Genomic DNA, 23,822 nt, shown 5'->3' on the forward strand with positions numbered 1-23,822 from the left:
CCTCACTGGCTAGGTTAACTGAAAGCACAATAAAAAGATGAAATAAAGAACAGGTCAGTAAAGTTAATCTTCTCCTAGGCTAAATGGAAGCAGGCGTTCCCCGGCATGTGCTTTCCAGTTATGCGATACACGATAAATAGGCGAGTAGCAGACCATCAGTAGCAACCGCCAGAAAATATGCAGTTTGGTTAGTCGGCGAGTCATCTAGAGCGTCCACGAGGGAGAGGCATTGCCCGAGGACGTCTTGGAAAGCTGGAATTATGAAGAGCCAACAGCCATGCAGTCGTCGTGTCTCGATAGTATTAAAGAACTAGAAAAAGTATTCGATTACATTAGCGTGACGTTTAATGTCCATTCTGCAGCGTATACACAATGGTGCAGTTTTCACATGGTTGCCTCCACAAGTGCTCATTTGTCGGCATGTTTTTCGTGTACCTTCACCCCAAGGACTCCAGCACATGGGGGTCGGACCCTTCATTCCCTCATCGTGAGCGGCTCAGCCGTGTCTGCAGAAAAAGGCGATTAGGACAGTTTAGCCCACGCTGAGGTGCCAGCGCCTTTTAAGGCCCCTCGATGGAGGCACCCCACGGTATTGCCTTGGATTTTTCGTGTACCCCGAGTGACCCCCCAGGAAAACTTTGGCGTTCGTATTTTTCTCTGCCCTTTTTCGGGTTCCTTTTTTTTCTGTCGCCATTCCTTTCTCTCATGACACCTCCACGCTTCCTATTTGCTTGTACGGCTCACGTATGCATTCTTACATGTTAAGTCCTGCAAGGTCCCATAGTTGGGCTCCGCCCTCATTGGCTGTCATTGCAATCTAAACAAGATACAAGGCTATGAGAGCCCGATCTTCTCCTTCAGTACCTAATCGCAACGCATCAAGTAACTTCACGTACCCATGGAGGCTTACCAACTCCTTCAGCCAACCGAAGTACTTTCCGCTGTTTCCATGTAGCAAACTACGAGAAAACTGAAAACCAAGCTAGAATGCCTTCTACTCCTGCTGCTGGCAATTCTTTCACCGACACTCTAGACGCTTGCTATAAAGTGATAACAATTGTCTGCGGAGACCACCTGCTCAAGGTTCGTTACATATAGCACTACGAAGAGCCAGCCAATCTTGCGAAATTGGGAGGTATGCTAATCAACGTCATACTCTACTGATCAATAAGCAGCACGTGAGGAGCAATATCTGAGGCCGATGTTATCGATAATTGCTGGAACAGAGTTCTTCGAAGTGTGAAAACAACGGAAGGTGACTAGTGCACAGAGCATCAACATACGGTGTCGAGGCACTGTGCTCCACACAGAGCATCACACATGCGGTGTGCTGCTGTCATGGAAATCAAAATAAATGCCAACTGTGCTTCTTAGACTGACCTTTCCATCTAGCGATCTGCCACGGACCATATAAGAGAGATATACCTTGAAATGGTAAGGCCCTGCATTCCAAGCACGCGATGAAATTTTAATGTCATGTATAGTTTCTGTAGCTGGGTACACGTAGAATAACCTTGTCGAAAACCATGTTAATACTTTGTTAAAGTAATATGTTTGTGAAGAAACTGCATTATGTGGTTATTTGTAATATGTTCTAAAAGTTTACATGCAGTACAGGTTAAGGAAATCGGACGATAGTTCTTTATACAATCTTTCCTCCCATTCTTATGGACAGGTTTTACTCTGGCGATTCCCCAGTCGTCCGGAACTTGCCCTCTCAGATAGTGATCTAGAGAACAGTACACACAAGTATTTTGAGACCCATTCTGCGTATCTCATAAAAAATGCCTTTCGTATGTCATTTGGCCCTGGGGACTTCTTTACACCGAGTTTTAAGAGCATATTAAAAAAGCCAGCTTCCCTAATTAGAATATTAAAACGCCGCCGCGACGCCCGGCCGGCGTTCGCCGCCGAAAGTTCGTCAGCGAAGTTCGCTCCATGTGGGTCGCCCTTTGTGGTTTGGACACGCGTTCCGCGGGTCTCATCTCGTTTCACATGGCTAGGACACATTTTAGCGTATTGCAACAAGAAATCAAAAAAAGGGGGAGGGGGATGGGTAAGGAATGAAAGGCAACCAGATGCTTTTGACTAGGGCTTCTTGGATTTCCTTACACTACGCTTGGGGATATGGAAAATATGTTCGATGGAGTAGTGCCGCAGCAAACAAGGTTGCGCTTGGTGAGTATGTGAACGATTACGTGGGTATTTAGAGGCATTGTAATAAAAGAACACACATAATAAAAGAACACGCTCACGCCAAATTATAACGGTTAAAGGATATTTTTCTGCACAACACGTGCTTACCATGCCCGCTAGATTCAGATGGTCCCCAATTGGAAAGCGAAATGTAAATGTCTACGATTTCACGTGCCAAGGGTCCTTGCGTAGCATATTCCGGAACGTGCAAGAGCCCCGGCAAAGCTCGGAATGGTATACGGAAAGACATGTAAAAATTGCCGACGCACTGGAGACACGCATACTTTTATGCCTCTGATGAACACAATATTTACTCGTTGAATTAGTTGGCAAGATAAAAATCCGGGCGCTCATATAGTAGATCCAAACCGAAGGGAATACCTATCCGCCGCTTCAAGATTGCCCCGAGATGTCATGTGAATACCGAATAGTGGAAACCATGAAAAGATGAATCAGACAATTGTAGCGAGTTACATGACCTGGGGCCATTGTTAGTTGGTGTGTTGGGTTTTTTATCTGTTTTAGGCGACAACACCGTAAAGCACAACGTACTGCTGCCCAAAAACATGACGTCATCCAGAAATAACTACACAGGATGGAGACAGCAACTCAAGTTTCCCGTAAAAAGAACGCATTTTCTAGTTTCCGACCAATGTGCTGCTCACGTCAACTGCCTTCAGTCATGAAAGTGCCGATCTCCGTACTAAGCAATGCACTAAAATATTGCAAGAGAATTAGACATGGCTTGGCAACTGGGTCTCACTGGCTTGGTTACTTCTAAACACCACAATAAGATGGTTTAAAGTACAGATCAGTTACGACAGTGGTGTCCTAAACTAAAAGGAAGCTGGCGTCCACCCCAGACATGTGCTTTCCAGTTGTGCGCAATATGACAAGAGGAGAGTAGCAGGCTGCCCCCCCCCCTCTCGTGTTCAACAACTACTAATGCGGCGATTCCGTATCTGCACAAAGCCCCTCTAAGTATAAAAGAAACGCAACGCAGTAAGAAATTCAGTTTCATTCGGTGGCGAAATATCTAAAGCAACAACAAAATGGAGCGTTCGCAGAGGCCGTCCTCAAAAGCTAGAATTATGAGGAGCTCCTCCTAGGGCAATGCAGACGCCGCATATTGATGGAGCACGATATGCGAACAAAGGAAAACTATGCACCGCTCAGAAAAAGTATTACAATAATTTACCGTGACGTTTAACGCCCATTCCGCTATGGATGCACGAGGCTGTGGTTGCCGCATAATTGATACGCCAGGGGCGCCTGGGTCAGCAAGTGCTCGGTGCGCCGTGATGTCAAAGAACTTAGCGCATTGGGGTAGGACCATTCCGTGCCTTGCCGTACTCGGTGTAACCGTCCGTGCAAAAGGCTATCACAGCGGTTGAGCACATGCCGAGGGTCGGGGCCTTTAAATGCCCCTTAGCAGAGGCACCGTACGCTTTTGGCTTGGACTTAGCGTGTACTTAATTACTAATTAGTGAAATAATAATAATTGTTAATTTAGTAATAAGGTATTATATATCATTAAATTAGTAAAATTATTGTTGATTACCAACATGTGATTCATCATGGTTATTCATGCGAAACACAGTTAGCCGGCTTTTTACATGACCTGCATTCATACCTAGACCTAGGGTTTCAAGATAATGCTGTCTTCCTAGATTTTTAAGAAGCTTTTTATCACGTCGCTCACCATATACTAGTACTGAAGCTAATTAACCTTGACATACACCCAACCGTTATTGGATGAATTAAAGATTTCCTCTCATCCAGAATACAATACACGTCTGTTAACAACAGTAATTTCTGTTCTACCAAAGTAACCTCCGGTTTTCCGCAGAGCAGCGTTCTTGGCCCCTTACTTTGCTTTATCTATAATAATGACCCGCCTAACTGTGTCTTCCCACATCAGACTTTTTGCCGATGACTGCGTAATAAATCGAATAATTTCATGCGACAATGACAGAGATATTCTTCAACCCGATCTTAACGCTAATAACATATGGTGTTCGACATGGTTGACGACTTTTAATACAGCTAAAACGAAGTTATTGTCATTTACTAGGCGCAACGACCGTATTCCAACACCGCACGTAATATATAACAACATAGTTTAACTTACAACTTCATATAAGTACCTTGGTGTTCCCATACAGTCTGATCTGACGTAGCATCATCACATCCGCCTGACGTTTGCATTAGCTAACCGCTCATTGGGCCTCCTCAAACGCAACCTTAAGCATGCTCCAGCTAAACTACACAGACTAGCACACATCACATTATTACGCCCCAAAATCGAGTATGAATCAGCTATCTGGGATCCTTGTCAAACATATCACCCAAGAAATCGAATTACTGCAAAACCGCGTGGCCCGTTTCATTTTTTTCTGATATTCCACCCTATACTAGCATTTCAGCACTAAAAGCTCGCTCTCAGCTTGACGACTTATCTCATCGCCGCAGAATTGCACGCCTCTCGCTGCTGCGCAAACTTTATCATCATCCGCACCTTCACCGCGTCTTCGAACCAGCGACAGCCTTCTTTCCACGCACAGACCATATCTTGAAGATAAAACGCATAAGCTGTCGCACAGCTAAATATGCTAACTCTTTCGTCCCCCGAACAATTGTTGCATGGAATGATCTACCATCACACAAAGCTACTCAAACCGATTTCGCAACCTTTCAGGAACTTTTACGCAATGGTTACGTGTAAATATCCACCACGTACTGTTTTAGCGTTTCTTCATACGTTGTTCAGTGTATATAATGTTTGATCATTTGTTTTATCGTTCTGCGTGTAGATTGTACAAGTGTGTTCAGGTCTCATTTATTTGTTAAGGTGTAAACTGACGCAGTTTCGAGCAACACCTCGTTTTACTTCTTTTACATTGTATCTATTTAATACCCTTAATTTGTTTTCTCAAAGAGTTTTGTATTTTCTCTCTTATTTTCACTTCACTAATGTATTTCGTATATTGTTTTACTTGTGTATTTTGCTAGGCTTCGTACTTTCGTAAAACTTTTGTGTTTCTTGTAATACTTTTCTATAACTTTTGTGTACCTTAGTTGTTTTTTTCCGTAACGCGCAAAGCTCGCATTTTTTCATGCATCCGTTCCCCCTATGTAATACCCCTTCGGGAGCTCTTAGGGGTATTACGAAATAGAAAAAAACCCAGACTGACCTATCGAGGAAAAATTGGCAGTTGCCTTTTCCTGTCTCCATCTTCAACCTTTTTTTTTTCGTCGTCTTTCCTTTCTCTCCCTCTCACGTCTTGCCTTCTCACTTTTTTCCCGTCTTTCTCTGGTGGTTTCGGTTTACGGTTGTGAAGTGTACCCACTCTGGGATATAGTTATTCGGCTTACAGTAGCAATGTACAGTTCGCATGTGGATTCTTTCAAGTCCTAAATGAGTCCAATGGTGTCCCCAAATTGGACTCCACAATGGGGGGCCGAAGTATGAGAACCGCATCAAAGATAGAAGAACCACATCTTTTACTTCACAACCTCATCACCGCCACCTAAACAAAGGGTGACATAGCGATGATCTTAGCACCTTTTTCACTCGACCGTTTCCATGCAGTAAACAGTGAGAATATGAAAACAAGTCTAGTACAATTTCTCATTTTGTTGCTGGCTGTTCTTTAACTGACACCCTAGGCGCGGACTATAAGGTGATAAAAATGGTCAGCGGAGACCTCTCGCTGGAGGTTCGTCACAAACTAGCGTGCGACATGCTAACCAGTCTCGCGAAACTTGGAGATATTCCGATCACCCGCATACAACACTGATGCATGAAAAGCGCGTGCGGATAAATATAGCTGCAGTAGCCAGCTGACCTGTGCAAAATGTACTGTACAAAGCCACCCCTTGGACCGGTTTGCTCACACACCCCATTGCAAAATGTGAACTGAGATGGTGACCACGCTGCATAATCAGGGTCATGTGCAAAATGGAGAAAGAAAGGTAAAAGAGGTCATCACCCTAAATGTCAAACAGAATATCTCGCTTTAGTAAGCACATAAATGGTACTGAGTTTTTCACTACACAGCCTTCGCTAATGGGAAGGGTCAGGGGGCAACGTCACACAGGCCAACGTTACTTGCCCGGTCTCTGCACAGCGAGCCATTGGCGGCAATGGTTAAATCCTCTTCGCCCACTCTACGAGAGAGCTGGGCGACTCCAGAACCGTCGGGCTACGTCACCTCCCATCACCAGGCGACACCCGAAACATGCACGAACATCCTGCAAGCGCGGGCATCCAGCGCCTCCCATGGGCCAGCGCCTCGTTGATAGGCCATCTCCTGAAAACACGTTGGCGACGGCATTGCCTCATTGGGTGGTGTGGCAGTATTTGTGAAGACAAGTCTGTCACTTATCATCTACAATTCAAAATGCCCCTCGTGACAGAATCCATGCAAGTAATTCTATATAATGGATTGACTACAATTCCTTCTCTTTAGCTTCAATTAAAATGTGTAATAAACAAAATAGGATGCTATGGCTGGAGAGTTGAAAGCTCAACAGTTTGTAGGGAGACTCTCGGTGCGAGGCGATAGGTAAGCGCACAAAGCAAGGTCTCCTAACCTCCAGTGAGTGGTTAATAAATGAAGAGGAGACCACCCATTGCAAAGTATCGCACAATTTAGATTCTTCTATTGATTCAGCGCATAGTTCAAATGCACTTCTTCCCTAGTAGTAAAGGAATGTTATAAAATCTTGTTCGGCAATGACCAATTAACAGTAGCGTCTACTCTAATGCAGGAACACCCCTCTTGTCCGCATGTTATTATATTGATGGTAGCTTGGGTCAATTGGTCGTATTTTAAACATTCAACACGCCCAATTTGTTATTTTATGAGCCAACTTGGCATAGATGTTGCATTGGCATATCTCAGCATTCAATTACTGACGTAGTAAAACAGTTCGTTGTGCGAGCAAATGACAAGGCATGCGAAAGTGAGGAAATCAGGAATGCGAAAAGGCGCGAACAAAAATCAATGCATGGAGCACTTTTCGTCGATACAAAACACGTAAAACTTTATCGAATTGGAGGAGGTAAGTCAAAGTGTAGGCCTCCGCAAGCGCAAGCTGGAGAACAAGCTGGCGCTGTTTCTCTCTGGCAAAAGGTCCTGCACACACGAGATACAAGTCTGGCATGGGTTAACAAGCTTACAATAACAGGAAACTCATCTGTAGACCCTGCTGAACGGCTGAAGAGGGAACCCAGAAGACCATGCATGTACTCTTGGTGAACACTTCGAGCATATGTGTAGCTCTATGCCGAAAATTCAACCAACTTTATCTTTGCCTGAAGATCTATTACAACTTCTATAATCTTCGAAGAACACTTTTTTTGTGTCCGGAGCGTTCACTTTATCGCGTTTTGAACTGGCTTACTTGTGCACTATCTACTAAGGCTTCTAATCAATCATTCGGGCAGCCTGCAATGTAATCATGGTGATAGAGAGAAATGAAACTTTATTCAAGGTCCTGGATTGAGTCAAGAAGAGGGGGTACCGCGAGGCTAGCCCAAGGGGAACCTCCCTTCCTAAGCTTGGGTCTTGGAGGTGTCGTCGGCCAGCCGGACTAGCCAGCCGGACTAGCCAGATTTGATCCGTCGTTCATTCGCCAGGCAACATGTCAGAGCTTGTTTGCTTATTTCATCATTTTATGTATCAGCTCACTTCACTAGTGCTGAATGTGAAGCATAATTTACGATTATGTCATCATCAGTCCCAAGGATAGTAACCTGGCTTCAGATTCCGGTGTCTGGCATGGGTTCTTCATTCCTAGCGTAGGACGTGGCTAAACACAGAAACGGGCCAAACGCGTCTCACAAGTCTAGGAGCAGTAGCATAACTCCAATCACAGGCCAAGTGAGAATTCACAAAGCCTAAACCACATCGAAAAACAGTTCAGGGTGAGCCAATGCAATTATGGTCTTTTTGTTTTTAAACTGAAGCTTTTTGGCGCACCATCGCGGGCTTTGTAGTAATTGAGGCTTCTGCTGTGTTACCGAATAGGCGCGTGCTTCACGTCGCTTCTCATGAATGCGTAGGCCCGTTTCCATTACGCCAATGGCTCACGGATGAACCGAAAAAACAACAGTCAGCATTACACCGCTCATTGGAGTTGTACACTTCACCCTGTACACACCTGTCTTTACACAATGGTCACATCTGTGCTGGTTGGACATATTTTTCTTTTCCTTTATTTATCATTAACCGCGAGTGGGCAGAACATTGTAGACTGCTTCCGATCAAAATTTCCTAACACCAAAAAACATTTTTGCGAAGATAACTTTTATGGCACTCAAAGCGTACGTTCGTGCGCGGCGCCAACTACATCTTTGCAATTAAGGCTGTTAGGAGGGCTTATGCTTAGATTTTCAGCACCGTAAATGTATCGGCAAAACATGAACGTAAATAAAGCGCCCATATCTCAGACACACACAACTGTAAAAAAAGGAAAACTTAATTTGCCTTTATATGCATAGGAGAACGCATGCTTTGTCTAAAAGGTAAGCACTTCCTGGAAACTTCCCCTCATTCGACAAGGAGGTGTAAGGCGTCATTCAGGCAGTAACCACGAAGTTTACTGGAGGACAACGTTTGCCACCGGTGTATTTTGCTGTTTTAGCTTCCTTACGATGAATCAATGTCAATACAGAGCACCTTGCGATATGACCCGAGCAAGCTTCTCCTCTGAGCGAACTTCAAAGACCATATCCCCGAAATGGGGCATTTACTAAGGCAACCGCTCGATTCTTCCACGAACGACAGCATTGAAGAATGCTCGTTAAATGTACCCATTGATTAACTTCTTGAGGCTAATCTGCAGAATTTCCGCGTGTAGTGAACTTCAATGCTCTATCAGCTCTAGTTGCTTGTCTTGTCGGCGATAGGCCGTGCGCTTATTTTCAAGTTTTTCTTTCTGGGGCAGCTGCGTCTGTCAAGCATTAAACTTGTACCACAAGATACCGTTAAGAAATGTGGTCCTGTCTGCAGTGTTCTGACGTCAAGAGTATGCAGTTCCGTTCATGATTGTCCCTCTGATGATATGCAGAGATGATGATTGTCTCATAGAGTAATGCGGTGATGCAGACACGTGGGAAACGACCATTCCTTGAGCAGGATTTTTGCAATTCTTGCAGCAGTCTCTCACGGATAACGACGCAAATTGACGGCAGGGCCTTTCTCACTAGAAAAAGGAAATTCTGGTGGCCACAACCCATATTACTTCACGGAGTGATAACGGTGACCGCTCCAACGTGGTGCCAGCTGGTCACGTGTGCAGCGGGAACTGTACAGTGGTTGTTGTAGATGAAATATTATATTATATTGAAGTAACGTCGCTTGCACGTTCGGGCCATCTAATAATTATACATTTATTATTTCCATACCAGAAGTGCAACACAGATCTGTGGTGTCTGAGCCACATGCCGACTACAGGCGGCCTCGGTGCGCTTACGCTTCTGTTCCTCGAGCTCGGTTCGCTCTAAAAAATTTTTGGGATGAGGTATTTCGGCCAGAAACAGTTCTTTAGCATTCCGTGAAGGCTCTATACCAAACCAAATCACACTGAAGCGAGCAGGAGCAAACCTGCGCTAACAGAAAGCACTGACGTCTCTCATACGTCACTTAGTCAATCGCCACTTGGATAGCTACACACCAGAGCTAACGGAAATGTCAGCAATATGCCCAGGTGCAAGAAAATGTTCAGTCGAGAGCGGATGTCTAGAGGAAGTTTTTCAAGCGTTAGGTGAATCCGCGACGTTTCACCGGCACCTCGGGCACTATCTGTGCGCTTGGCAACCCCAAGCCCTTGGCGCAAATGGTCCTTGAGCTGGCAGGAAAACTGTGCTACACTGGGTAAGAAGGCACAAAAACCAACATTGCCTAGTTTCAGCTGTTTATTCTGGCAACGGTATTGCTGCTTTATACCGCACGGACATAAGAGTGGTTATCCCGACCACGGCGGCCACATTCCGATGCGGGCGAAATGCGAAAACATCCGTGTGCTTAGATTTAGGTGCACGTTAAAGAACCCCAGGTTGTCAAAATTTCGGGAGTCCTCCACTACGGCGTGCCTCATAATCCGAAAGTGGTTTTGGCCCACAAAACCCCATAATTCAATTCATAAGGGTGATCAGAGCATAACAACCTCCAATGCATTAAAACCAGGCGGAAGTCATCAAGCTATGACACTTGCGCAACTCGCGCAACGCAAACGAGTTTCTCGCTTCTCCTTTACTGTCTACCACGCTCCTGCCATGTATATGCGCACCCTGAACCACCTCCCGACGCGGTGTACAAGACAGCAACAGCAGCGGTAAGGAACAAAATAAACTTCAATACTAAATACACGGACCGCACATCACGGGCCTCCTAATTGCAAAATACGTTCGTCAAATGCCAACTAACTCATTAAAGAATGGTTCTACCCTTACAGAATATACAGTGGCAAAATATACGCCTGGAAAGTACGGCCACGAATTTCTATAAAGCCCCACTTCTAGACACAAACACGCAATCAGCCCAGAATCAGGTGAGGGGATATCTTTACCCATTAGTAAATGGGCGGGTTTTCGGCCGCATAGGCATTTCTACCCCCATAACTCTGGCTTACGAGTTGCGTGCAGTGCTCCTCAATCATTTGGTATAGCTAAAGAGCTGTAAAGGAGAGAAATTAGCAGCCCTTCCTATTTGTCATTGCCGTCTAATGCACTTTTGCGATAACTAGCTCGGACGTTAAGAAATTAACACGAAACTGCGGCAGTCTTTATTGTGGGAACTTTACGGGTCATCTATACCATCTGAACATCAGTGATTTTGTACGTCTTCACAAGGAAGTCTTGCACAAAGTACACGTTACGCATTTTTACATGTGTTGCTGAGCAGCTTATCTGGGCGTGGAATGCCTGTAGAGTGATGTCGTAGCCCCGATATCATTCACGGATACCGGAAATGGCTATGCACATATTGTTTCAGGGCACAGACACGCCTCAACACGCCGGGTCGTAGCTCAATATTTATTGCTTGAACTGATCATTCGAAAAATTGCCGATAGGATAATAGCGCAGAAAAAGTGGTGCTTCTGTGGGTTGGTCTTTGAGCAGAAGGTAGGAAGGAACCTTACGCGAAGGAAGCTGGAATCCTTCCACAAGAAAGATGGTTTGGTCCATAGACCAACGATCTTGACGCACTTAACAATAAATGGAGGTCTCTTGTTCACCGAATCAACAAAAAATAAACTGGATGAAAAACATGCACATTTGCTAAGACACGAGGGAAAGGACGCAACAACATAGCCACCACGCGACCATGCTACCCTCACTGCATCGCCCCTTCGAGAGACCTGGAACAAGTCGCTCCTGGTTTCAGATGACAAAGTCCGGAAACTAATATGTGTGTACGAGGGCTAATCAGAAAGTCCTTGCCCCTATATTTTATTAGCCAAAATAAGGTACATGAGGTAACTACAAGTATACGTAGTATTGTACGTACCTTACACTATTTTTCCATGTAGTTCCGTCATTTGTCTCATCGCAGGAGTACATTTCAGACGCCTCGGTGGTCAGAAAGGGACGCACGTGGCCTCCCCGAAGGCTTATTTTCAAGCAAGCCTTCATGGCCTTTTTGCGAACTCACAACACTGCCACCTCACACTTCTCAAAGCGAGACACCTTTCCACATACGTGAGCTGCGTGTATTTGTGGATTTCCATTGGCGTTCCTCCTTTGCCTCATAGAAAACGAATCACACTTTGTTCGCCGTACTCCGTGGACGTAAAGCACAACCGCCATCTTCACCAACCGACAGAAGCGCCGTGCCACGGAGCGACCGGCAGATTAAGATTCGACCGGTACAAAAAAGGTTTACAGTTGAGAATGGATATCTTGACTTCGCATTTACAGCCGCAATTTGGCTAAAAACTAGAGGAAAAGACTTCCTGATTCGCCCTCGTATAAACATTGAGTCGGGTTCTGTTCATTCTGTGTGTTCACCAACTGCGCTACCATTGCCAACTTCTCCCGGGGAAGCCTTAGAACTTCTGAACGAAAGAACCAGTATTAAACACATGTTTGTGTCTGCGGTTTATGGATGGGTGAGGCCCTTACTTAAATTTGCTTTTATAATTCGGTGTCCGTACAGCACAGGTCACTGCGACGCCTCTTCAAGTGTTGGAATATTAGCACTTTAGCGTCGACATAGTGGCACACTCTGTCGTCTGCTTTTTCCAGATGGACTTAACGATTTCGTTCGAGTTGCCCAGATGCCCAAAGCTTTATTAGTTCTCTTTCATCCTTGGTGCAGAATGCGCATGCGCGATCATTCAACAACGTTCTGTCTCAGAAAAACGCCAGTACTCCGGAGCGTCAGCATCAGCCATGACTGAAGAACGAAACGGTGTACACGCGCCTCCCGCGTTTACCAACGTCGACGAAGCAACCGCGGGAACAAGCCGTGAAGGCGGCGAGGGTGCTTCAGGCACTTCCGACGATTACACTACGTGAGTATTCCCGCTTGTGAAATTTTCGTTAAGTATTGTCAGCCGCAGAAACAACCCGGAATACAGACTTTAAAAGCTATACATTTCTTCCCACACCGAAGGGGGCATTTTCGAGGACAACTTAGAAGCAGCGTAGCTGCGGCTGTGTATGGTCATGGTAAAGAGAAGTGCCGCCATAGGAGGAAAATGTTTTTAACACAGTGTATATGTATATATTGAGATTGCATTGTATCACCGCATCGCACACTTGTAGCAGAAGCCCATTGTCTGGGATGTTACGCTGCTTAGCTCGACAACACCGGTAATGTTCCAGGCGCGATGGTCTTTCACCAGTGATTGTGAAATGCAAGAGCGCACTTATACTTTCATGTACGTGACCATTACAGAAACCCAGGTGCTTAACTTTAATTCTGAGATCCTTCCAAGACGCTGTCATAGCGAGATCAGGCTTCTGAAATGTGAAACACAAGTAGAACAGTACGTCACACTTCCTTTGTCGGTCGAGTGAGCCTACTTCAGGAAGCTGACAAAAGAGCACAGAAATCGTACAGTTTGCTCAAAAGGGAATATATGCGTGACCAAGTGAGTACATTTTGTTTGAAATTTTTCCTGTTGCGTGTGCTTGAGGAAATACAAAAGGTGTGATTAAAGGAAAACGCCATGCGGCTTTGAAATGAACGCTGTGTATATTTTTACGGCATGTTCGCACCAACCGAAAAGCATCACCTGGGCGCCGCGATGCCCACGTCATTTTAGCGCAACTACGAATAGCTGTGTTGACAGAGTGTGCGAACGTAATCTTGAAATGGCTAGAACAGTTGCCGACCGCAAATATTAACAAGCGTGATCCCAGTGTAGCAGAGTTGTTGCGGACGTGGTTGGGCGACCGATTCAGCCGAGTGTCGCGGCCTCTGTACGAGAGCTAATCTGACGTGGCCCAGCTAACCCTAACTGAACCTTGCCTTACCTAAAGCGTAATTTCAAGCTCTCCCGCGCTGGTCAAGCACGCCGCTTATGGCGCGGCCGTCCTATCATGTGTATCACTAGCGCTTTCCATTTTATTCGCATGACGTCGTAGAGCTACACGCCCGTAGTCTAAAATGAGCGCCTTGGAGGGGATGGCAGTACATCAATTATCTCGTAATCTTGCAACTTAGCATTTTCTCACCCTGGTTCTAGCATCACTTGTTCCTGTCACATATTTCTTGCTTGATGTCGGGATTTAAGAAATTGCGCAATTCATTACTGTGTCCTTCACCATACGCCAGCCAGCAAGTGATTATTTTAGTAAAACGATTCCTTACAGGTGTTACCTTCATTAACGAAAGAGCAGCTTCCTTGTTCCAAATTCCGTTTTCCAAAAATATTCTTCAGATGTCTTCTGCTCCACCTGGAAGCACAGAGTCAAAGGCCAATACCTATGCCTGATCCTAGGATTTCTGACGAATGCATAAATGATGTGTGGAAGGCGTTGAACAGCAGTCGGAACGATGCCACTGACATCAATGGTATGTACGGCATGGTCTTTAACCATTGATACCGCACGCGAAGATGGTTAACAACCCACAGAGGAGGCAGCATTTCAATCGATCATGACGGCGGTGCATTTATTGGTCATACGGAGACCTTACTAGCGTCTCCATGTCGGTTGCAGTTTCTGCAGTCAGCGTGAAATTCATGCAGATGAATTGAGTGCTTATAGAGACAATACTACGCATATTCTACATCACTCAAGCTCCAACTGAATTTATTTTGAAGGCAATAAATTCATTCGTATAGGCAATCGACGCTTCAGAATTTGTCTTGGATTTCGTGTTGGAATTAGGTCAGAGTAACAAGCTTTGCAATGAGTAGCGAGCCAACCGCATGTTTTACTCTTTGCGTTATATGCTTGCTAGAGGATCCTATCGTTGAAGGGCCTCTTGGCAGGCGTCATTGCAAATTTCATCTATACACTGGGAATTGCCAAGGCGCCGTCAAAGGAGCGTTTTTGTAATACAATTTTTCAAGTCCATTCGTTACGGGAGAGGATAGATGACATCGAGCAGTCTTGCAACGGGGCCATATGCAGACGAGTGTCAGTTTCTACAGACACTCTCCCCCTCTACCTCGAATGGCGTCATCAAGCAGCGTTCCTTGCTTGCCTTCTCCCCTACAGGAGCAAAGGCCCTACGTCATGTGAACGTGACGAGCCCCGCCCCCTTTCTTTATTTTGATATGTTTCTGTCGTACGGCACATCTGTTTGTGCGCATTCCGTCATAGGATGATGAACCAAATTCCCGTGCAGTGGTCGGTGCCGTTGCAAGCAGTTGGCATTGCACAGATGTATTTGTCCGTGTCCTTGACCGGTTCTCTCGAAGCGCGGCTCCTTCCAGAAGGACACGTGGCCTACTGTTGCAAAGTTCTACTGCGTCCTGTCACGCAGCCGCTTATACGTTGAGGACGCGTTAGTCGCCACTTGATTTACGAGCCGCGCTTCTGTGCTTACGACAGCCAAACCTAGAGAGGGGACCTTTAAGACAGCTCTGTGGCTACATTACTGAAAACACGCCTCATCTTATAAATATTCTGGAAAACATGTAGTCATTATATTTAACGCAGCGGGGCGAGATTTCTGCTGTTGCATTGTCTCATGACACCGCCTTGCGCACTTGTTATTCTGCCCGTCTTGCCCATTTTCTCAGATGCTGGTAACACCACCCACCCATTTGCGCATTGACCCACCGTGGTTGCTCGTGGCTATGGTGTTGAGCTGCTGAGCAGGAGGTCGCGGGATCGAATCCCGGCCACGGCGGCCGCATTGCGATGGGGGCGAAATGCAAAAACAGCAGTGTACTTAGATTTAGGCGCACGTTAAAAGTTGCTGAAGTCCTTCAGTGCGGTGTTCCTCAGAATCAGGAAGTGGTTTTGGCGCGTAAAACCCCATAATTTAATTTAGACTTTTTCAACATCTACGCGTTGTGCGACCTATTTTATTCAGTGTGACAGTTAACGAAGGCTTTCAGAGCATCGCAGCCATTTTTTATGAAGAGTTGTTAAACATGCACTGCTAACTGTAAATGCATTCTTAGAAGCTTAAGCTACAGACGTATGTAAATATATGCATCGGATAGCCAGGCTCTTAGAGAATAGTGAACGATTCATTGAAGTTTGAATCTATCACATCAAGACAAGAACTTTCGCGGTAATTTTCAATCTTGAATGCAGTTTTTCCCCATGTCCTATCGCCTTTTCCTTTGTACACGACTCGATCAGTCTGTCTACACGAATGGAATCAGCGGTAACGCTCCTAAAGCCTTGCATTAGTAGCAATGCCTGTTTTTAGAGCTCCTTATTAAAGTGCATAATTGCATGATGAGTTGAATTCGGCTGCGCATCTAGTTGTTGATGGAAAAAAAATCATGCGAAATAGCCGCAATAATTAAACGTGGACGTGGACGAAGACAACTGTGCATAATTGCATAACGCTGTTATTTAGCGGAAATCCCGTCACAGTATGGGTTCCCCTCGATAACACCCATTGAGTGCCTCTGCAGAACCCAATCACTCCCTCGTAGAAATTCGTGTCAATTTGTTGCAGTATTCACGCGGTTGCTACCATACGATCGGCTTTTATGTGGTAGCCTTGCCGCTTTCGTCACACACTCAACTACTCGATTTACACCAACACACAAGGTTTCGCGCAACTGCAAACACTGCTAGGTGGCCAGGTTACGTGAGTTCGTGCAGTGCGTGGTATTGAGACAATTTCTACTGCTGATAAAAAAGGATGTAAAAACCGGAGGCAACCCTGGATCCGTGCTCGACATGACCAGTTGTCCGAAGCGAAGCAGAATTTCTTCAAGGAAGAATTGTCCGGCACACGCGTATACCAACAGATCTACGGGAAAAAAACTATGCGAGTTTCTGAGAACGAAAGCCTTGCAGTTTACAAAAAATTGTTTTTTTAACAGTTTTTCTTGGCCTAGCGGATGACAATTTTCTCTTTCATGAAATTTTCCCTGCCTTTCGAAGTGCACAAATGTGTTGTAATGTAGATCATGTGCGCGTGCTTTATTTTAAGTTCGCGTCTGCCTGAGCCACAGCCTATGATCTTTCCGAAAAGCTTTCCCATTTAGTGAGACAAACTGAAAATAAGCAGCAAATATGAGTCCAATAAGTTATTTAGAACCATGCGGTTATCCCGTCTTTAAACTTCACTGACAGTCAACAGTAGTATGCAGCCATTGGTGCATACATGCATGTTCAATCTTGTGTGGCAAGCCAAAGCAATGGTCGACGCGTAGTAGTCTATCGCGGAGATAATGCTTTACGCCAACACCAGAAGCAAGCAAACCAAGATCAGACTTTGTAAGATCAGCCATGCTCTAATCTAGGCATCAGAGACTAAGGAATAAAACAATGAACTCCCAATACGCATACTTTTCTTTTTTGCGTCGTCACGTTGTGCCTTCCGGGTTTTCTTGCTTGCATTTAGAGAAGCACTCCAGATGGAAGCAGTGCTGTTAGGATTTATTAGCATCAAGACTCTACGAAAAGTTATTGCTCCCCACGCGTGCCTAGCAGGGAATGTGATACAGTGAGGATCCAGCACCTCTGATTTCAGGGTATACACGCAACACAGAAACCCGAAGCACCGGTTTTACACTTCCAGTCCACAGCAGCAGCGGCGGCAACGATGCAGTGGCCAGTACAAGCCACGTGGGCACAGAGGAAGCATCGGGCCTTCCGGAAAACGATGCTAGGTGAGCCAAAAATCTTCCAGATATATACTTCAAGCGTGTAGTTAATAAGCGAGTCATTACTAGAATATACATTGTCTGTAATTCTACGAGCCTTACATTCGGTTGTTGTTCTAATATCATAGCTGAGATATAATAGCCTCATCTTTCGGAGCAAACTACGTCTATTTTTGCACAAGACGTTTCTCATTTTCATTTCATAGCTCGCAGTATATTTCCTACGAGCAACATGCCTGTAGCATTCTGGAGGGAAACTTTTACACAAAGGGACTTGCCCTCGTGAGTTGCGTCCCCATGATGAAACGTGTGCTTCAGCGACAATAATTCTGCTACCAATGTTATCCACCTCGGGCCTTATTGTTCACGTGAATGTTTGTCTCCTGTTCTAGAATTCCTTAAAGCACCAGTGTTGGCCAATCGAACACGGCGTGCCACCCGGCTGAAGCCAGCGGGTACTGCGTCAGCTTAATTAATAGACAGCCTAATTGATGCGTCAATACAGCTACTCACGAATGCGCGCTTCTGCACAAGTCGCGATGATGGTTGGAAGATTATCCGTTAGAAATTTCTGACGCCTATTTACCCGTGTAAGAAATTATTATTTGCATCTGAGTAGGTGGCCGAGGTAAGAGAGGCAGAATGACGAGAGGCGTTAGTCAGAACCGTGAAGCAAGTAGTCCCACTGAGCTGTTCAAGGTTTCGTGTCGACGTCGGAAGGAATATATTCAGCACTAGGGCTGTTAATAATTTGTGCCATTAGTAGTGATGCTTTCGGGGGGCTGTTGGTGTTTATTAATTCATGAATTCAGGGAGACTGCGCTACTCCATCCTTTAGACTGCACGTAAGATATGCTCGAGAATAGCCGCAATTATTGAATGGTACAGAGAAGATACACGCATGAAGACAACGTGTGACAGGAGATGTACTTTTCGTGTCAGGCATGCCATTTCTCCTTATCTGTTTGGTGCCGCTGTTACTGAGTCAGATCTCCAACTAAACCAAAAACTCTTCGCATTGCTCATTTGGCCTGATTCAAGCGAATAAATCCTATTGTATTTTGCCGGCACTTTGGTATCTCAGTTTCTTTCTGTATGTTACGAGTATTAAATGTTGTCCAAGAAGAGGCGCAGAAAGGCATACGCCTCCAGCATTCTATTTCACCGGAAGAGAAAGAAAATGTGCCTGTAGAGATAAATAAAAAGTTCAAAATTATCAAAGGACATTATCAGCAAGTCTGACCATGTGGAACTATGTGCCCGAACAATTTGATTCGTTCGAGTTGGTGCATCTTGAGAACGTTGAAGCAGCGCGAAGATGACGAGGGCCACAATCGAAAACACACACAACATGGCGAGCGCTGTCCTGTTGTGTGTGTTTCTTATTGTTGTCGTCGTCTTCCTCGCGCTGCTTCAATTTTTACTGAAAATGTATGAATTCCCCGGCATGAAACCATCGCAAACGTTTTGAGCACATGTCTGAATTATGAACAGTCTGAAATTATCTCGCTAATCTTTGTGACTTATAGTGGCACAGTTAATATTCGGCTGGAATGTACGTTTTCTATGTGTTTCAGTTCGTCACCTCTATTACACAATGTGTGGCAAGGCGTCATTAATTCTAACGCTGGCATGCACTTTCCAGTACATCAGCTTCACATCATCGTACGGCGATGAAAAAAGAACCTTTTTTTTTCAAGAATCAGCACTGAGATTCGCCATAATTCTTCGCTTTAAATCTGCAGTTGCGTTCCACTTCACTATTGTGTACCTTCGTGGCTTGTAAATTTCTGTGTGAATTCAAGGCAGAGTCGGAGAAGGTTCGTCCGTGTGGCACCAAAATATTGCGTCTGTCAAAGCAACCGATCTTTGTTGAGAAAGGTGTCCCGTTCCGAGTGTAGAAATAAGGTGTCGTTGAGGAATTGACTTTCGTGCATGTGTTCGTTATTCGTTTGATTTAAGTATTTCTTTCCTCTAGTCAACATATATTTCCAAGCATTCTTGGCCTACTTCCATAGTTCGTTACAACTCGAGAATAGAGTGCAAACTCGACCAACGAAAACGTAGGGCGTCTGCAGATGACCTCTCAAATAGAACCAAACATGGATAGCACTGACAGCTTAATTTATCTGCTCTGCTAACAAAGATGTAAATCTTATCGAAGAACAAAAGCTCGCTGCTAAAAGGTAAACTATTACCTTTGGCTGAGCGCTGATATCAGGATCACTGATCAAATTTAACAGAACGACCAGGAACTGATGTACCAACAATGGCACAGATATCAATGTACCAAGAGTTGTTTTGAACTTGCAGAGCTTACTCACGTCACGGAAAGAAGCGATGCTAATTGGATAGCGAGTCCGTGGACTTTTTGTTTGAGTTGGACAACGTAAATATAGCCTTGTATTCTTTTCTTGTGCCCGACTATAAGCACATTGTCATAGGTAGGTATGTGGGTAGGTAAGTAGGATTTGTGAATGTGGTGAATTTTTGCAATCACACCTCTGCCGGGAGCACAGCAGCCTGGGGCTCTCACTATTAGACCATTCTTTTTTTCTAGAATATCAACCGCCATCGCAAGGCTACTTTTATAGCTGAAAACCCATCCAGATCTTTGAAATGTACGGCGCGTGCGTCTCGTGTCAGTTTCTTTACTTCTTGGCTCTTGAAAGCTGAGGTGTTCAGGCCCTTTGAGGCTGCCCACATTCCTCAGTAATTTCGTCATTGCATTTTATAATTGGCACGGCATATTATAATTGCACGGCATTGCATATTATAATTGGCATTGCATTTTATAAATGACTTCGTCGTTTTATATAAACCTCCTAATAGAAACATAAATACACATTACATAAGATTGTATAACCCTAGCACATAGCGAAGATTATGTTTTCATACACATTTCTCTCTCTAATTCCAGTTGAGTACCTCCGCAGTACACATTAATCTTCTGGATAAATTCGGGTGAAGCGGGTGCGGAAATTTAGACCTCTTGAGGTTCTTTAACGTGCACCTAATTTTAAGTACACAGGTGTTCCTACATATCGCCCCTATCGAAATGCGCCCGCCGTGGCCGATATTCGATCCGGTGAACTCAAATTGAAAGGTGTGTCGTAAAAAATTCTTCTGTTCAGAGGAATTCGCATAAGCAAACACGTTTTAATCCACAAGCATTTCCATGCTTACCCATCGAGAAAAACCCTCAGTCCGTGCCTCCGTTAGTCCGTCCCAAATTGCCTTTCGTGCTTTCTCTCGTTTCAGCGCTAACGAAGCCATCACGCCAGAGATATCATGGAGGTCTCAGTGCACACCGCACTCAGCAACGTTCACAGATCACTTTCAAGGTATGGGCCCATGTGTCTCTTAAATGTTCAGTAAGCGGCAAGAACACAGCGCGCGAAGCTATCAGCAGTCGCCACTCTTTGTCGGCATCGCAGATCGCTTTCAAGGCAGGGTCTGCATGGCGGTGCCTCCGGCCATGTACGCTTGGTCACCGTTCATAACGCTTCGACGTGGACAGATAAGGCGATAAAGAGGGATAAAGATTATAATGATCGGAAGGTCATCAGTACATCTGGTGTCGACACCTGCAGTGCTTTGCGCAAGGAATATATGCTCCTTGCGCCACCGTCCGCAACAGTTCCTGTCACAGAACCGTCGATTCTACTCGCCGGATCAAGTTCCAGAACACTGATAAATGACACCGGGCTGCGTGTGTGTGAGCAAGTGGCGCAATGCTTACGCATACTTGGGTAACTCCCGGAGGAGTTCCTGCCTGACTCTTTTCTTGTCCAGGCGCATAAGAGCTTCCTCTTTGGCGAACGTTTCACTGCTTCTCGGAGTTAACTGATTTTTTTTTTAACCGATCATTATTCGAGCAATTTGAAAAATAAACCAGACTCTCATTTCACCTCTGCCATATACCGAGAAAATGATCTACCGAAAAGCTTCCGCATTAGGTGAGAAAATCTTTGAGAATGACTAGCCAATACGAGTAAAATTTAATAGGACTGAACCTTGCGGGCTCGCCATCATGAACTTATTTGATAGGAGCATACTAGTATGTAGTGATTAGTCCGTGCATGCATGTCATATTTGATTGTATGTCATGTAGCATCAACGTCTCACGCAGTGTTGCTTATTACAAAGCCATTCTATTATCAGTGCGCAAAAACAAGCACGTAAATGAAAATCAAGCATTGCAATATCAACCAAGCTCCCGTTAAGGCCGAGAGCACCGAGAAATTAACAATTTATCAGTTTCAAAACAATAGTTCGTCTTCTTCGTTCAGACTAGGTTGTGTTTTCTGGCTTTTGTTGGTTAAGCTTTCAGTATCACTTATCAGGACAACAGTCCTTCACTGTTTATTCTTGCTTCTTGTGCGTTCATATCACGGAATGGTCCATCTTCGTGACTTGTGGCACAGTGAGGAATTTATGCCTCTGCTTTCAGGGCATACAAACAGTACTGGAAGCGGAAGCGCCGGTTTCACACTGCCGCTCTACAGCAGCGGTGGTGGCAGCGATGATTCAGTGGCAAGCACAAGCCACGCGGGCATGCAGGAAGCATCGGGCATGTCGGGAAATAAAACTAGGTGAGCCAAAGATTTGCAAGAGCTCCTTTCAATACAGCAATTCACCGAGACAACAGGGGATTCTGCCTATGGTTCAATTATGCTTACACTGACAAACTTTTGCGATGAAGTTGTGACGATTCAAATGCGAAATATCAGCTGTTGTTCACGCACCATAGCGCTGGAGTAAACAGGAATCTTTAGCTCAGGATGTACTACCTAGGTACATGGGCAAGAAGAAATCAGTTTTCACGACAATGCACTGCACGAACATTGCGGAAGTTCGCGGCATTTAAAAAAAAATGTTCTATTATAGTTGGAAAAATTGCATTTTTGATTCGCGGCATATACTATGGAATAAAGTGAGTGAGACACTGAAGCATAAGAATTACAACTTCTTAGCGCGTGAATAAAAGCAATGTAATGGTTCTATCAAATGGAAGAAATACCACATCTAAACTGCACAAAATATGCGTATAACACACCACCTTCGAAAGGGCTCTTGCATGAGTAGACACTTTTGAAATCACTGCACACGGTTGAACAATTGCACGCATCTACAAATGGTTGTAAATAAAGTTGTCTCCTCAGGTTTTTCTAATATATGCAGCTGATACAACATAGGTGAAGTTAAATACAACTTTTAGGGAAGTGAAAATTGTCAATTTTATCCTTCTGTTCTTTTTCACTTTGTGATTTCAGTGTTTTGCATGAAAAATCATATAAAGATTATAATTTATACAGTTGCCTGAATTTAAATATTTCTATCAGATGAAACAATTTCATTAAATGTGCGCTGAAGACAATCACGAAATATGTTCTTAGACCTACACGTGTTCTCTGAAAGCAATATTGCCTCTGTCGTGGCCTGTTAATTTCCTTCCCTATAACTTACTTACTTACTTACTTACTTACTTACTTACTTTACTTACTTACTTACGTACTTGCTAACTTAATTGTGTACTTACTTACTGAATTACTTAACTAAATAACTAATTAATTAATTAATTAGCTACCTAATTACTTTATTACTTACTTAATGCTTATTGCTTAATTACTTATTTAGCTACTTAATTTCTTAATTACTTGCATCGCTACTGAATTACTTAATTGCATAATCACTTACTTATTTATATAATTACTTACATGAATACTAAATTAACTTCTTAATTAATAACTTACGCAATTAAGTAATAAATAATTAGGTACTCAATTATTCATTAGTCAATTATTTACTACTTAATTACTTACTTAACTACTTAATTACTTAAATACCTATTTACTTGCGTAATTACTTCCTTATTTAATTACTTGCCTATTTAATTACTTACTCAGTTAGCTCTAATTTGTTTGTTACATCATCCGGTCATGATACCACCAAGCTGGCATGATTTGAAAAGATTTACAAGTTAACACGATAGGATAAACAGTACATTAGCAGAACAATACCTAACAATGTTCATGTAGTGCTTAGAGCAGGCATTTCCGAAAAGCAACCGACAAGATGGAAAGCAAACACTGGGCGCGGGCACCTCTGCTTTACTCTTTCCCCTAAACTGCACAAAAGATGTCGTCCCAACAGCGACTTGACTCAACGCTTGCAAATTCATTAACTTAACGAGAAAAATACTGTCCAATATGGACAGAAGAGAGAAATACAGGTTATTTATATTACATCAACGTAGATTGCCCTGAACGCTGTAATGCATATTTTCACAACGAGAAGAAGCAGGAAACTAACTTCCTCGGTAGCATATTTCATCCACTGTGCGTGAAAACAATGAACGA

At 44.2% G+C, this 23,822-nt stretch overlaps 1 protein-coding gene across 1 annotated transcript in view; it reads left to right on the forward strand.

Moving 5' to 3' along the window:
* Positions 1–12,296: 12,296 nt before the first annotated feature.
* LOC135919799 (zinc finger protein 665-like) overlaps positions 12,297–23,822 on the forward strand; it is a 44,561-nt gene continuing 33,035 nt past the window's right edge. The window contains exons 1-6 of the mRNA XM_070526344.1: positions 12,297–12,315; positions 12,525–12,720; positions 14,095–14,228; positions 17,328–17,466; positions 20,722–20,804; positions 21,914–22,055. Of these exons, the coding sequence (XP_070382445.1) occupies positions 12,312–12,315; positions 12,525–12,720; positions 14,095–14,228; positions 17,328–17,466; positions 20,722–20,804; positions 21,914–22,055 (698 nt within the window). The 5' untranslated portion in view covers positions 12,297–12,311. The remainder of the gene's footprint in view (positions 12,316–12,524; positions 12,721–14,094; positions 14,229–17,327; positions 17,467–20,721; positions 20,805–21,913; positions 22,056–23,822) is intronic.

Source organism: Dermacentor albipictus, chromosome 9 (genome assembly GCF_038994185.2).
Source record: "Dermacentor albipictus isolate Rhodes 1998 colony chromosome 9, USDA_Dalb.pri_finalv2, whole genome shotgun sequence".
NCBI classification, from domain to species: Eukaryota; Metazoa; Arthropoda; class Arachnida; order Ixodida; family Ixodidae; genus Dermacentor; species Dermacentor albipictus.